At 33.3% G+C, this 16,078-nt stretch overlaps 1 protein-coding gene across 1 annotated transcript in view; it reads right to left on the bottom strand.

The window, feature by feature from the left end:
- Nucleotides 1-14,005: 14,005 nt before the first annotated feature.
- The window catches only part of LOC145261161 (cell division cycle protein 20 homolog), a 45,722-nt gene continuing 43,649 nt past the window's right edge, over nt 14,006-16,078 (bottom strand). Inside the window, exon 10 of the mRNA XM_080119483.1 lies at nt 14,006-14,527. Coding sequence (XP_079975609.1) covers nt 14,349-14,527 — 179 coding nt within the window. The 3' untranslated portion in view covers nt 14,006-14,348. The remainder of the gene's footprint in view (nt 14,528-16,078) is intronic.

Genomic DNA, 16,078 nt, shown 5'->3' with positions numbered 1-16,078 from the left:
GGTTAAATATTTGTACATATTTTTCTATCTACATGATTCACTCATTAACTAATTAATTATGAATTTTGAAACAACAGGATTTTTATTTATGCAAAGAAGGGGTATTTCTTTGGGATATTTTACGGGCCAGAATATGGATACTTCCCATTTAAAATTTTAGATTTGCATTAAATTTGGATTTATTGTCATTAAACATCAATTAAGCAAGATTAACTGATTTTCACATTTCTTAAACCCCTAGAATTGAACTCCTCAGGATTCTAGACATAAGGTTAATAATAATAGTATTACAGGTTTATTTTAATCTTTGCAAGGGCTTAAAATCGGTGCGCATCTGTTAATGGAAATTAATGTCTTAGAACAAGTATCTTTCTACTGTCCTATAAAGCTGATATTGTTTGAAATTTCTCATCACACTTGAACCTCAAATGGACACATTTCAGTACCACAATGCAACACGGTTCATTTAATTTTACTGTTGCACGCTCTTTAAGGTGCAGCATAGCTTAATATTGGATGTTAGAATCTCTAAGTATATAAACTTCCCTCATTTTCAACAAGTTCATTGTCAGATTATAAAGCACTGTAGTTTTTGCAATAATTAGTTTAAAATAATTGTAAGATGCTGTGCTCCTACCATATACAATAAAAGTTTCGGAATTTCAGATGAGATAATGAAGACTTAAAAAGTTGAAATAAATAATTCAGCAACAAAAGCTAAGTATACTTAGCTGAAGAACTTTTAGGAAGAACTGTGTAGGGCGTTTCTGAAAATATAATTTAGTAGTTTTTAAATCTTGAAATTTTTAGTTTCAACACGGTCATATTACAAACTTTTATGATTAATTTAATATTTGTACTGATCTTGCAAAAATATATTACTAAAAATCGTACCGGCAAGATGCCTTCCTGAACTCATGTTTGCCGCAGCAAGTGGTGACGTGTGACAGCAAAGTTGCGCCTCGTGGATCACCTTTAAAAAAAAAAAAAACACTTTGTAGCTGGTGCTGGCTAAATCCTAAGTTCTGCCAACGACAATTGCTTAAAAACAAAACTTACATTCATTTGAAAAACTAAAATTAACTAATTTTTTCTGAATTCTTAGATATTTGATTATTGCGATTCCTTAGATTACATTTTTTATTTTGACTAATTTTCAGGTCTCAATCGATGTAACCTCCAACCTTTTTCAGGTATATTATGCCAAACTCGGGAAATACAAAGGTTGCGTTGATCAAAATGTTATAACTAGGACAACAGCATATTCTTTTCATTGTTTTGACTCTCGAGTGCGTTGATATCTTATATAGAGTGATGTGATTTCCGGTTGATTAACTGTCAGATATATACTCGAGAGTCATGACAATGAAAAGAATATTCTGTTGTCATATCCCTAATTATAACACTCAAGATGGGGACAGTAGTCTGAAAAATCCAAATAAAATTAGAAACTCATATCATTTGAAATCCATGACATCCTCCTATTTTATATTGGTTATTTCTGGGACCCCATCAATTTCATATGATGATCACTTTAATATTAAGACAATACTTTCCAGGTTTATTGAAAAACATGACCACTAATATTAAGACAACATTTTCCGGGTTTATTAAAAAAAACTTTTCTTTATGAAAGATATGTAAACAAATCAAATGAATAATCATCCATTTTCTGGACGGCATTTTTTTTATTAATATCAACCCGGAACCACAAAAAAAAAAAAATTGAACTCTGATGGAATGATATGTTTTCATCATCATTTTCGAAACAGTCTGTTTTTATCAAACCAATTTAATGTACCTACCGAGTTTTTTGTTTTTTTATATATATATATATAGCTGAAATTTCCATTAACCACAAGTTATGACATGTAATCCTTAGTGACTTGCCAGGAGATCTGATACACACCTCCTCAGACTAAGAAATTTAGCAGAGAAGCAAACAAATGAAAAAAAAATTCAAAGATCACAAATAAATGACAATGAGTGAATTTTTATCAGTATTTTGTTTTTGAACTTTTGAGTTGGAAACCTGTTCTTGTTGGTTTAACTTACCAACTTGACACTAATCGTTTTTCAAACTGAATAAAAGCTTTAAAATGTTAAAACAGTCCTATACAAGTAGATAGAGTAAATTATCTTGCTTTTGGTAACTTATATATATTTGAATTTTGGTTGATTTCTTTGCTAAACCCCTGAAGTGAATGACAATGGAGGGGGTTGACAAAATTATATAATTTCCCAGACTGAATAGCAACCTGTTAGTTTTCTCCTACCAACACGAAAACTGAGAAAAAGACCAGACATCTGAGATTTTTGATTGAAAAGATTGAAGATACAATTTGACGGCGATTTAGATCTCATTGAGCAGGTGGTGCGATGACCTTACGTGGACAATGATTTACCTCAACAGGCAAACACAATCGCAGTTGGTACCCAACACCATGAATACATATTTGAATATACAAAGAACTTGAAGCATAAAAACTTTCTTCAAAATTACTGGATTCAGCATTAAATAACTCCAAACTGACTTACTGGAACGCTTTAACTTTAAAGCTGATAAATTTTTCCCCACTGCATCAAAATCTATTTCTGAAATTTGTAGACCTCTTCAACTGGTGATGCTTTGAATATAGTGACCAGAAATCCAATACAAGTAATATCAATAAGGAGTCTTCTCATGTGCAGCACCTTGTATTCCCAAAAGTTCACCCATTTCATACTGACCAGGTTCAATGGTGCTTAACTTTTGATCTAATAAGAACTGCTGTGTTAGCATGATTATGCTTTGTCTCATAAGTACAAGCCCTACAACAAAATTAAATATAAGATGTGAAAAAAATAAAAAACCCAGTGTTTTTGAGGAGAGAGAACATAGAATTCCTTATAAAATCCTGTATCTTCCTGCGAGTTTGTACATAAAAGGTGTCCATGGACATAAAGGATACGTAAATATGAGGCAGTTGTCATTTTGGCAGCCTGAGGGTTTACTTCATTATGAAGTAACTTGAACATTATCTTCCCAGTGTAGAAGAATATAGGTTCGGTGACCCCCCCCCCATTTGTGCTAGGTTTTTGGGGTTTTTTTTTTTTACCTGGCTGTGTCATCTTGCTTGTACTGACAATCTTCGATGGCATATGTACAAGTTGTATACAAAACATTTAGTGTTTGATTTGGTAACGGGTATTGGATGTTCACTGCCATCAGCCACCTTTGAGTTAGGTATTTATCGTTACACCCCATGATACCAGGGTTGAAAAGTCAGTACCCCCAAGAAGGGGCACTCTGGTCTGCAAAAAAAATGCTTGGGCAGCTTACAAGTGATTAGCAATGAACTATCTCTTCAAAAAGAGAAAACAAAGCCTGGGAGAGTGAACCTCCTAGATTTGCAAAGGCCCAACACCACCAACAGGAAAAAGACTATTTCGGAAATATTGATATTAGTCGTATTGGATTTTATATTATATTCAAAGCCCCACCAGTTGAAGAGGTCTAATAAATATTTACACTGAAAACCATTTTAAAACATTTCCTATTGTGAATAATTCATTCGTAACCAGTTTCATAGCAACAGTATTTGTGTTATGAAAGAGTAAATCTTTAATAAAGCAAAACTTATCAAGATAAGAAAAACTCAACACTATCAAGAGCAAACAATATTAAATGAAAGATAAGGAATAAAAGTTATATAATTTCATATCGTTTGAACAATAAGGAAAGGGAGGAAATCAAGAAAAAAGAAGTCTTTGGGCCATGGCATTTTGAAGCTAAACGGTTCTCATCAAAAGAGAGGGGCCAGAATTATACAAAATGCAAATACAAAAAAAAAAACCTGGATTAATGACATTCAGATATGAAATAATAGTCATTTTTTTAGGGGGGGGGGGGTCTATATTTGCATTTTGTATAATTTTGGTCCTTCTCTTCTGATGAGAAGTATTTAGCTTCAAAATACCATGGCCTAAAGAGATTTTGTCTTAATTTTTCCCTTATTATTCTGATATAATAAAGTTATATGTAACTTATTCCTCATCTTTCATTTAACATATTGTAACCAGATGGTGCACCGGGCAACACCGAATAGTCTTGCTGTTGGATCGAGAAGCGGTCGGTTTTCTGGGTGGTCCTTTTGACACGAGTTCAGGAGATTTCACATTGTTGAATATGATGGAAAAAAAAAAAACTGTGCTATTAAAAGATAATCAAAATGATCCCACACCCACCCTCCAAAGCTGGAGTTGAAGGATTTAAGTGGAAATCATAAAAATATTTTCCAGGCAGTGAAAAAGTTGCCACTTAAGTTTTATTTGAGGGGCCACTGGAAAATCAAGTCAAGTGGTCAGTTAATTTGTAATTGGCCATGAAGCCCCTTTGGAAAGATTTAGATAGCCGATTTTGTTATGGTGTCTTATATAGGTGACCTTTGGCAAGAGCATTCCACAAATGATGGTAAAAGAAAAAGTAAAGACAGCAGGACTGGGGGTGAGGCTCTTCCACTTTAGTGATAAGATGAGAGAGGAGAAAAGGGAAAAATCCTTCAAAAACTTGAGAAATACTTCTTTTTGAGATTGGTCCATGAAATAAAGTTCTGTTGATCAGGAAGGCGGGGCTAAGCTACCTGGTTCTGAATATGAGGCAACAATAGCCTCGAGGACACCTTTGCCAGACCACCGCTGGGAGACCCAGACCTCTGAGAGAAAACACATTTTACTTGGGTCTTTCTCTCTGCCTCAACTCACGGAGTCCACACTGAAGAGACAGTTCCCTCTCACTTAGGGTTAGTCACTCCGATTTTATGAACAAAAGTCACTAGTCCCCGAGTATTTATATGTGGAGTCAGAATTTGTAACTACCTCTAAATAATTATCTTGTTATTGTAGTACAAGATAAGTTGTCTTTCTTCTCTTCCTTTGTTTTGAAATGACCTCTACTTTCCAGTGACGCTGACTTTGGAGACCAGAGCTGAACGGATTGTACCCTCTATCAAAAGCAACGTGGGGAGAGTGGCAACCTCCACAACTGAATCGTTTTATTAGCCAGGACCCTTGCCAAAGAGGCAGCATAGTTCCAGCAGTCACTCATGACCAGAGCAAACAAGCCGGGTTGCATCACTTGTTGGATCTCGTCAGGAAGTCGGGGTACAATATATAATCTAAGTCACTTAGCAATTTTGGCAGCGATGTCTTAATTCACCTAAGTAGCGTCTATAAAATAATATTTTAACAAATACAAGGTGTTTAATTTCCTAAAAAAACTTTTGGTTACATTTTAGGATGAGGATTGATAATTTGGATTAGTCTGACTACCGTTCTCATTTGGGATATTATTTTTACATTTTCACTGACGTAATCTTTGGCATTTAGATGCATCTTATTGAACATTATGTCAACGAACATGTGAAAAAATATATAAATATTTATATCTAAGACGTGAGTCAGCTTTTTTGGAGTGTGATGGCAAAAAAAGTTATGTTATTTATAGGAAGAGGGGGGGGCAACCAGCTTTGGCTACATCATGGACAACAAATGTAAATAAATTTTTTGTACGTTTGAAAACTTAAATATAATATATATTTAAACGATATTACTTATTTTACTATAATATATACACACACACACACACAAAAATAAAAATAAAAAAGATGGTAAGCCAAACAAAATTCACTCACTCAATAGTTAGATTTGGTCTGCAGGCCGGAGGTTGCTGATCCCTGATCTAAGAGAACAATTTTTGTACATTCTTTCAGCCTTCCTCAGTGTGTATGACGTAGGGGTGGGGAAATAGTAGAGAAGACTAGAGTACATATAATGTGATGAAGCCATGTTTATATGTGACTTATTCATGTTGGTGGCATTGTGAACTTTTGTCTCCAAAACCTAAGTAGGCCATAAAATATTACATTAGTCATAAAAGGCAAATAAAACGAGTTTTAAGATAACACATCTAAAACAAGATAAGGTTTACAGTTCCTAAGTCATACTAGAATTGTTTGCAAGGACTATAAAAAAAATAAAGTCCCAATGATTAGGGATTGAACCTTCACCCTCCATGTGGGTGATAAAAATACAATTACGAATTTAGACTTCTACCTGGTCGTGGGTGACAGAACAAAAGTAAGCTTAATTTGTAGATCAAATAAAAGGTTCCATACAGGTTCTTCAGTTCGACAAGGTGTACCTGAAAAAATTTGGAGGTTACATCAGTCAAAAAGTTAAGAGAATAACTTCCAAGATGAGAACAGTAATTTGAATAATACATACTTTTCAAATAAAATGTGGATGCCATGACCAGAAACTAAAACCTAGAGATCTTCAGTCTTGAGTTCTACCAACTGACCTTTTTGTTCTTATAAATAAAGCATAAAACATTACCTTGAAATAATTTTAGCTTTGATGTCAAATTTGATTTATGTCCTGTTTCAAAACATGAATTCAGACAAGCAATAAAAATAAATAAATAAATAAACAGGTAAACATCAATAGGAAAATATTTTAATTCAATAACTTTGTTTTAACTACATATTAACATAAAAATATATAACGGTATAGATTTTTAATAAATAATGTAGATTTTTGCCATAAAAATATATAATAGTATCATTGCTTTTGGATTCAAAAAATAAGGCAAAACTAAAACGAATTTTTATGATTCATATTTAAAAGAAAATTTTAAAATTCATAATCAACTTTATTTTGATTTTTCTTTGAGCTCTCTTTCCATTAATATGCCTTCACTTTGACAAATTCAGTTTAAATTGAACACTTAAATTTTTTTTAATTATTAGATTTTCAGGCAATGCCAGGTACATACAGTTAAAGGGATCACGAAATAAATTTTTTTTCTTTTTTTTTATTTATTTATTTATTTCAAAAATTAAATTAGGAATCTGCCAGGAAAAAAAGCAATAATCTAACATTTTCAAGATTGGAAATTATTTGATGCAAAATCAAACAAACTGCAGTTTATTTTTTGTAAATATGGTTGGATTGTAGAAAGCATATGACTTAACAATTCCATGGCTGATATATAAGGGTTCTATACTTCTGTGGTAGTAATATATTTAGATCCAGCAGATTTATGTTCCTGAAATCTTTTTAAAAATTATCGCCACTTTGGGTTAGTAATCCTGTAATCTCTCTATCACCCCCCCCCCAAAAAAAGGAATTTGCGAAAGACAGTACATGCTTGCAAAATTTGAACACAGGTAAAAGGAATACATTTTATTCAAATAATATCTTCATTTTGATTTCCATCAGATTTATTTGGGATCATATCTATAGGGGGACACTATGTAGGGAGTTGAGCAATAAGATGGCTGTTCACGTTACATTTAAATTTCTGTATATCAGTAGTCAGGAAAATGGGGAGGGAATTCCAAAGTCTAGTAGTTTGAAGGAAGAAACTATTAGAGTAGAAGATTTTCCAGCATCTAGGGACCTCCATAGTGAAGGGGTGGGATTCTGCCATTTGTCAGGAGGCACAAATTCAAGGAGTTCAGAGCACATTTCATTAATAAATATTCGGGTCTCTTATATCCGGGTTAGACTGTATTTGCTGGATTTCATTAAATTTTCATTAACCAAATACAATAATTAACAAGGGAGGGTTTTAGCAGATGAGATCAATTGATCAAACAATCGATAACTATCAACAAACATCTCGGGGGGGGGGGCAATTTAATAAACAAAAGATACCGTAAAAATTGAACTTGAGAATCCTATCTAAAAAAAATAGCATGGCCTGTATTCTGCATAAGTACCAATAAAACAACCCGAGCATGTGGGATCCCCCTTACCGAGAGAAAAATTTACTTTCTCCATGATAATGTTTGCGTAAAATTAAAAAAAAAAAAAAAAAAAAAATCCAAGGTGTGGTTATTGAGAAAAGTGCAAACAAAGAGAGTGATTTACTAGATCCAATCCGTCCTTTGTGGAGACCAACAAAATATTAAAAAGTGATTAAAGTAACAAAGAAATGGAAATACAGGGTAATTTTAATACAATCTAAGATGTAGGGGGGATGCAAAATTCAAACAATCTTTATTAATGGAAAAATATCTTAAATATAACCAATATTCAGCTTCACATATTTGTGCCCTTTCCAAAACATTATTTATGATAGATTGCAGAATCTCTGGATTGCGATTTAACTCCCTTATTTTGTTACTAATGTTTTCCTTCAATTCTTACAGGGTTTGGGGTGTCCATAAAGTTACTGCAAGAATTGAAGGAAAACATCAGGAATTAAATTTAATTTTCTAATGTTTTAGTCAGATTGTGTGAAAATTACAGAAAGATATCAAAAATAAATCTATTTAAGTTCAAAACCCTCCAGTGACTTTTTGGACACCCTGTACGTAACTAAAAAGATTGGAGAATTTTTCACATTATAATTTATGGAGAATTAGGACAATTAAAATTAATGTTATCTTTTAAACATAACTCAATCCCAAAACTAAACAATATTTTAGCATTAATTGTGATTAAAATATATAGGAAAAAAATCAAAAACGGGAAACAAACGGGAAACTCCACCTTAGTTTAATAGATTATGCTGTGTATTGGGAAAGGGCGGGGGCATTCTGTCTTATTACAAACTGTTTTGTTGGTCCATTTTATCGGGAGAAGAACAGAATTGAGCTCTCTTTCCATTAATGGAAATTGTGCGAAATTGTATAAGGTTATATATATATATATATATATATATATATATATATATGAGTCTTAAGCTCTCTTCTTCAAGTGAAGAAATTTGGGTGCTTGTCTAGAATTCCCCCCTTCCAAAAGAAAAAAATAAATAAAATCATACCATAATTTTCCAAAAGTTATGTAAATTGATCAATTTTTATAAAATAATGAAAAATTTATGACTAAACTAGAAATGACAACCTCATCAACATCACCTTGAAAAGTCTGAAGGAACAAGATAATTCCAAACAGGTTTTAGAAAGTCATTCTTAACATGGAAAAGTGAAGGCATTAAAAAACTAAAATTTGCTTAAAAATTATAAAAATAAAGCTCCTTGATCAATTTAGGTGATTTTTGGTGCATATTTTTTTTTCATCACAAGTATGTACAGCACACAGATTTTTTCTGTGGTCTAGAATTTCCCATTATATATATATATATATATATATATATATATATAAAATAAACATGAAAGGAATGATTTGTGAAAACAAGCATTAATTGCAGGGGACAAAGTTGAACCAATTCGTGTAAACTGGGACAAAGTCGCAAGTTGTTGACTTGCGCAGTAGGAGGTACTTTATTTATCAGCATGGATTTGTGACAAGTGAGGCAAATCCAATTAGATGTGGAAGTGAAGCAATGTTGTACGTTGGCGTTACTTTGGTATTTGTGAAGGTGCACAACATTTTTGCAGTATTCACATTTCCAACATATATTACAGGCGTAAATTGGGCCTTCAGAAACTGCTTGTTCATATTTCTGCGCAATGAGTTTCAATGCCGGTGATTTCAAAATGCTTCGATCAACAATGCTGTCATGTTGAGCAGCAAGAAAGGCAGCTTTGTCATCGAGTGCTATAGTCACACATGCAGCACTCTTCCTTTGACGGGTTAGGGTTAGAGGGACAAGGCTTTCTGCTCTGAAGTCATGTTGGCACATGAAGTAGCAATTCCTTCGCAGCGAACAGAAAGGTTTGAGGCTTTCTGCTGTGGCGTCGTCTTGGTACATGCAGCACTCTTCCTTTGATGGTTTGAAAAGAGGGACGAGGCTTTCTGCTCTGTAGTCATGCGAAGCAGACATTCATTTGCGGGAAGAAGAAATCAATGCAGATTTCTGCTCAACAGACACGATAGCACATGCAGCAGACTTGCGTTGCTTGTCAAGTTGAGCTGCTTTTCTTGAAGAAAGTGACTTTGTATTAGTCTTCCTCTTCTTTCTTGAGACTGTTCATTGATGTCTTTTTGTACTACTGCCTTTGCAATATTAATCGTCTGTCGAGAAAGTTCACAAAGCAGGTTGTTCTGCATGTTGCTTGAAGAATTGATATGAAAATTGGACTTTGATGCAGCTGCATTAACATTGTCATACATGCGATTAATTTTGCGGTGAACAAGGGTTGATGCAAGTTCAATGTCAAAGTTGCGACGATAAAATACGTGCTTCAGACAAAGCGTGTGTGTACTTTCAGAGGACGGAAGAATAACTGGAGTGTGATTCAGTTCAGACTTGACATAGAACCTGATGTAGGGCACAGCAGGGTCCATATTGGAGAAAATGAGTAATGGGTCACAGATAATTTCAATGACAGAGTCATTTAAGAAAAACCAAGTGTCCCCTCTGCAAATCATGGCAGTGTAGTGACCACTATTTGCTTGTTCTCCTTCATGGATTCGAGAGAAGACAAATTGTTCAAAGACGTTGATGCTCTTTGAAATTTCAATGTACGGTTTTATCTTAGCTGTGTTACCCATAAATCTGTCATAATAAAATAGCTTCAGGGAAATGAGTCCAGAAGAGGTGTGACTGATCAGATGTTTTCCTAGTAGTATTTTGTTCACCGCAAGTTGGGCAAGGATTGTCAATCGCTCACCATGCTGAAAGTTATGAAGAAGGTCAGAAATTGACTGCAGCTTGTGTGAAGGTGGCACTTCAATACACAAGTGGTTGTCTGCAAATGAGACAGTGTACCGCTAACTGCAATCACACTCAGTTGACTGATCAACATCAACCTTGAAGAGATGGTCAAGTTCAATGGAAGGAAAAATGTGAAGTAAAAGCTGTACAAGACACTCATGTGCATCGCATTGCAGTGGGAATCAATATTTAGGCAATTGAAGCTGAAGGATTGGAACGTACTGCATTCGTTGTGTTTATGGAATGCAGCATTTGTTCAGGACATGTGCTCTAAAAGGTTGCAAATTGTTTAAGTTCTGCATCGCAGAATTGAAGAAACAGGTGTTCCCAATGTTGACGAGTCTAACAGAGGGAAGCGTGTTGCTTGGGACGATTGAATTGCAATCATGAGAAGTGATTGAGGAAGTACCACGAAAGCGCCGTAATTTCTTAGGACGACCAAGCATCATGATGAGCCAAAAAGAGCAAAAAAGTTCAAATAACTCAAAAACTAATTGCGCGGTCATAGCTTGGTGTACAAGGACCAGGGATGAAACTTCCTATGTGCGAAGGATTACTTCTAAGGTTGGCTTTGTCATCTGTTGGCATTTAGTAAAGTAACCATATGTTATAGTCACAATGCACTTAGCTTGGTGATCTCACACTGGAAAGTGCAGGTTAGGCATAGGCTGTTCCTCCAATTTGGCCACAGAAAGTATGGTTTGCCGCATAGTAACGCCACAATAAAAAGTAATGAAAAGGAAATAAATCTAGAAAATATATTATTTTGGAAACCACTATTTTGGAGAAAAAGTCAGTCATTGATTTGAATGTGTAGTGTAGAATCTGAAGTTTAACGAATTTATATTTGGAACAATTGCCTTCAAAATTTTGTCACTGTTCAGGAAAAGGTAATGGATGGATGAAAAGTTGTGGGGCCGTAAGTGTCATTTTAGCCATTTTGGGGCAGTTTTATTCCTTTTGAGACCATGGGGGACACTGAATCCGAGTAAAAAAAAAAAAAAAAAAAAAAAAAAATTTGGCATCATGGAAAAACCACGATATACACATTGTTACATATTCTTCTCACCAAATTTTACCGAGAACTGTAGAATCTTATAATGTAACAAAATATATTAACCAAGAAATTCCGGGTCTCAGCAATGCTGATATTGGGAAGGGTTTATCCATCTCAGAACGACTTATTGTTTCAATGCGAACCACTGTCCCTCATAAGACAAGCCAATGAAAAGTTAATTAACATTTAAGTAAAAAAAAAAAAAAAAAAAAAAAAAAAAAAAAAAAAAAAAAGTCTCTGTAAATGAATGTTTTATGGTAAATCCATTGACCGAGAGAAACTATCTTTTGCAAATTAGCAGACAATTCATCGAACACTAACTTGGAATAGAAAGATTCATAAGTTTGACAGAGTGAGATATTAGTGGGATTGGAAGAACTCACTTTTCTCTTTGATATCCCTTTTTGTTTTATTTTGTATTATGATGTAGATATCTAAAGTTCAAAGCACTACCGTCATTATTTTCTTTTGAGTTCTTTTCGTGTCCAGTGCTTGGTACATTTCAGTGATACTATTTATCGTTTATGTGTCTCATACAGTCCATATGTTTTCAGAGAGATACCTCTGTTGCGACCTTCCCCCATAAGTTTATCTCTTTCGTCCTTCTCTCTAATTTATAGTCTCTTTCTCCCCCCCCCTCTCTCTCCCATCTATGGGGTTTCTTTTCTTTCCTCTACCTTTCGTTTATAGCCTCTCCTTTTCTGGTTTTCACTCTTTCTCCTTCGTTTCCTCTCTTCCATTTTATCTGAGCAGGCGAGAATGGTTAGTTTCCACGCAAACGTAAACAAGCAAATAAAATTAAATAAACTAGATATTTTCTATTGGCTTTTTTTGGAAACAAAATAAAATAATTTATTTCACATTTGCTGTATTTTCTTTTCAATCCCCTATACCCCATGTAAAAAAAAAAAAAAATTTTTTTTCTAAGAAACTTTGTTTATATATAACTTATACAATTTTGCACAATTTCCATTGATATATGGACTTGTAAAAACCATTCACTGTGATCGAAGCTCCAAAACGATCTCGTCTTCAGGCTATTAAATCATTATTTAGACATGGACTTAGAGAGGGAGATATGAGAAAATAGTCACTAACTGTATCTCTCTCTCTCGCACTTCTCTTTAATGTATAGTCTCTTTTTCTCTCTTGTCCATAGGCTTTTTTTCTTTTCTTTTAAATAAAAGAAACTTAAATTTACATGATTTTTAGAATGATATTTTCGTTTCATCACAAGTACATCATGCAGATTTTTTTTTTTTTTTTTTTTTTTTTTAAATGAATTCTAGACAAAAGTTGATTTTTCTTTTAGGGAGTAGAGAGGGGTCTGCACAACAGAAATGGTGAGCAACAGTAATGGAATTATAATATAACTGTATCATAATACAGAAAAAGAATTTGAATTTAAAAAGCAACCATGTTGGCATAATCAGCTGTCTAAACACCAGTTATAGCAGGTTTTAGAAATGATATTTTCATGGCATATTTATGGAGAGAAAATGAAAGTTTCTTCTCCAAAAATTCCGCCCCACTCCCCCCAAAAGTCATGATATAGATATGTACATCCTTGTGACAGAACAAAAATTTCATATTCCAAAAATCATAAATTGACCAAGTAGTTTTATTTTTAACTAAGAAAATAAATTCTATAAGTTAGGAGAGAGATCGTCTCGTATTGCTATTTTGTAAACTCAATAATTTCAAACTTGTGAGGAGTCTTGTAATGCCTACGATTTCCTATTAATCACTTAAAATCATTAAAATGATTTTCTTTATCTACTAAATATTTACTTAATTTACGTGCTTTTTGGAATATGATCTTCACGTTTCATCACAGGTACATAAAGATTTTTTGTATTTTTTTTTAGGGGGGGGGGGAATTCTAGACAACCGACAAATAAAATTATAATTTATAAAGTTTGCTGATAATTTATGACAAAACCAATAAATTCAAAAATACTTCTGCTCAATTATTTATAGCTGAGAAGACATGGATATTGCAAATAACATTACAAAGATTTAATCTTTTCCTTTTAAATTGAAAAAGTTTTTTAGCAAAAAGATTCCCTAATTCAGATTCTTCACCTTTTGTATGATGAATGCCAGCCATCAAAACATAAAAATTAGAAAAATGTTATTAATATACAATTTTTTTTTTTTTTTTTTTTTTTTTTTACAGGAAGGGTAAAGAATTCATCCATAAAAATCGTCTAAACAAATTGTCCTTGCTATAATTGTATCCTCACAGAAAGTATACTCAAATATGGGGGGGGGGGTGCGCAAAAAGGAGGGGTGAGCAGGGTAGGAGGAAAAAAAAAAAAAAGTAAAAACTCATAAAACAATATTTATAATATTTATATACATAGAGTTAAATTTTTTATATAAGCTCCCAACTTATTCAATATTAAAAAGCGAGAACATAAAATTTATACAAAAAATAAAAAAGCTTTGTTTATTTAAAAATTTTTTTTCAAAAGAGCAAATAGGATTATTTTTCACTTCCAAATCAAACGACCACTGATCACAACCACATCACATGCAAACCTTAAGAGGAAATCAAGATGGAGCAAAATGAAGAGAAATAAAAATTTACAGCAAAACTATACAAGAAATTTGCAGAAAGACCCCCCCCCCTTCCCATTTTTATTTTTAAAATCATGCAGAAACAAGGCAACACGAATCTCATCGGATGGATGGCAAGTGTCCCAGCCCACGACCTTTTGCGCTACTCTTCTGTGCAGCTTTCTTTTGTTCAGGAACTGAAAAACATTTCCAAAGTCGTAAGGTCTCGTCAGCGCCAGCCGATACAACAGTGGAACCGTCAGGGGACATGGCCAAGTGAAGCACCCTGGCGGTATGACCTATAGGGGAGAAAAAAAAAAAAAAAAAAAAAAAAAAAAAAGGGGGGTGAATCATACAAGTACAAAATCTTTCTTTGTTGCAAAAAATTAAAAAAAAATTTTAAAAAATGAATAAATAAATAAAATATATAAATAAAAAAAATAAAATAAATTATATATTTTAGTGACGGGCCGATTAATTGGGAATCTGAAAACTCAAATTTGGGGGTATCGGAATTGGTATCGAAAAAATTGGTGTCTATTTTCCAATATCAAAACAATTGTCTTTTTTTATTTGATTTTTATTTAAAGCAAAATTTTCCATTGCTGGTAATAATAAAATAAATATTTATTGAATTCAAATCACCACTAAAGCTAAAATTGATAGATCATCCTCCACAAGTGTAAATTTATGTTTAGGAAAATCTCTGCATATTTATTTATTTATTTTTTTACAGAAATCAGGGGAAAATAACGACTGTATAGTTAAATATTTAGAGATTTAAAAAGAATTGGAATCAGTAATTTAGTACGGAATCAGGAAAAATATTGGAATCATCCCATCACTAATAATATTTATATATAAATGTTTTTAATGTAATCTCACTTCAAATGGCATTAAAACCTTTATGAACATAGTGAAATAAAATGGCTTCAAATACAGAAGATAAATATAATTGAAGAATCATATTTGAAAATGTCCAAATTGATGGCCATTGTTGTCTAAACAATACGGATAACAGTTAAAGTTAGAGTTTAGACACCCTTTATAAAGTTCCAGAAGTTTTGAGATGAGGATTGATAATTATTTGACTACTGTTCTGATCTCTAACGTTATTCGATGTAACCTCAGCTCTTCTTTAGGCACATCTTGTTGAACTCTGGAATCGATACATAATTTCTAATAGAATCCTTCATTTAATCAATGAGGAGGGAGGGATGCGTACAGCTTGTTCTCATTCTGTCAGCCAACACTGACAATCAAAAACAACCCCCAGAAAGCTGTTACTTAGGAATAATTACACTTACAGCCGTTACGTCATGATGCACCTGAAGATTGATGGTTACATTGGCCGAAACATTACGCGAAAAACATCTAAGATGAGCATAGTAATCCATAAAAACAAATTAAAGAACATTAAACTTCACGGACAATGTTCTATTTTCATATTATTCAAGCAAAAATTCCAGACAAACTGCAACACCTAAACTAATACTGCTTTTCAATCTTAGACAATGCTCACATTTTTTTAACACAGATCCAACCACAAAGAATATCCTTATCAGACATATCGCAACCAGCAAGAAAGGAAATTCAACAACCCAATCATGTTGGAGCATTTTTTTTTTTTTTAAGGGAATCACCACTTATTAAGACCCAGAGGCCACTCGAGGATAAGGATTAGAGAGTGTACAGTAGTCAATGGGACAATATCATAGTAATCGTTAGAAGTGTAAATTTGGTAAATTGGATTACTTAAGGGGAACAGCTCATCAAGAACTTGTTTACATTGAACTTGAAGACGGCCATATTGTAGTCAGCTGGAAAGCAGGAAAACAAGAGTTCCACAG

Source organism: Euprymna scolopes, chromosome 37 (genome assembly GCF_053919585.1).
Source record: "Euprymna scolopes isolate OS-2025 chromosome 37, ASM5391958v1, whole genome shotgun sequence".
NCBI classification, from domain to species: Eukaryota; Metazoa; Mollusca; class Cephalopoda; order Sepiida; family Sepiolidae; genus Euprymna; species Euprymna scolopes.
This window is presented reverse-complemented; position numbering and strand designations above follow the sequence as displayed.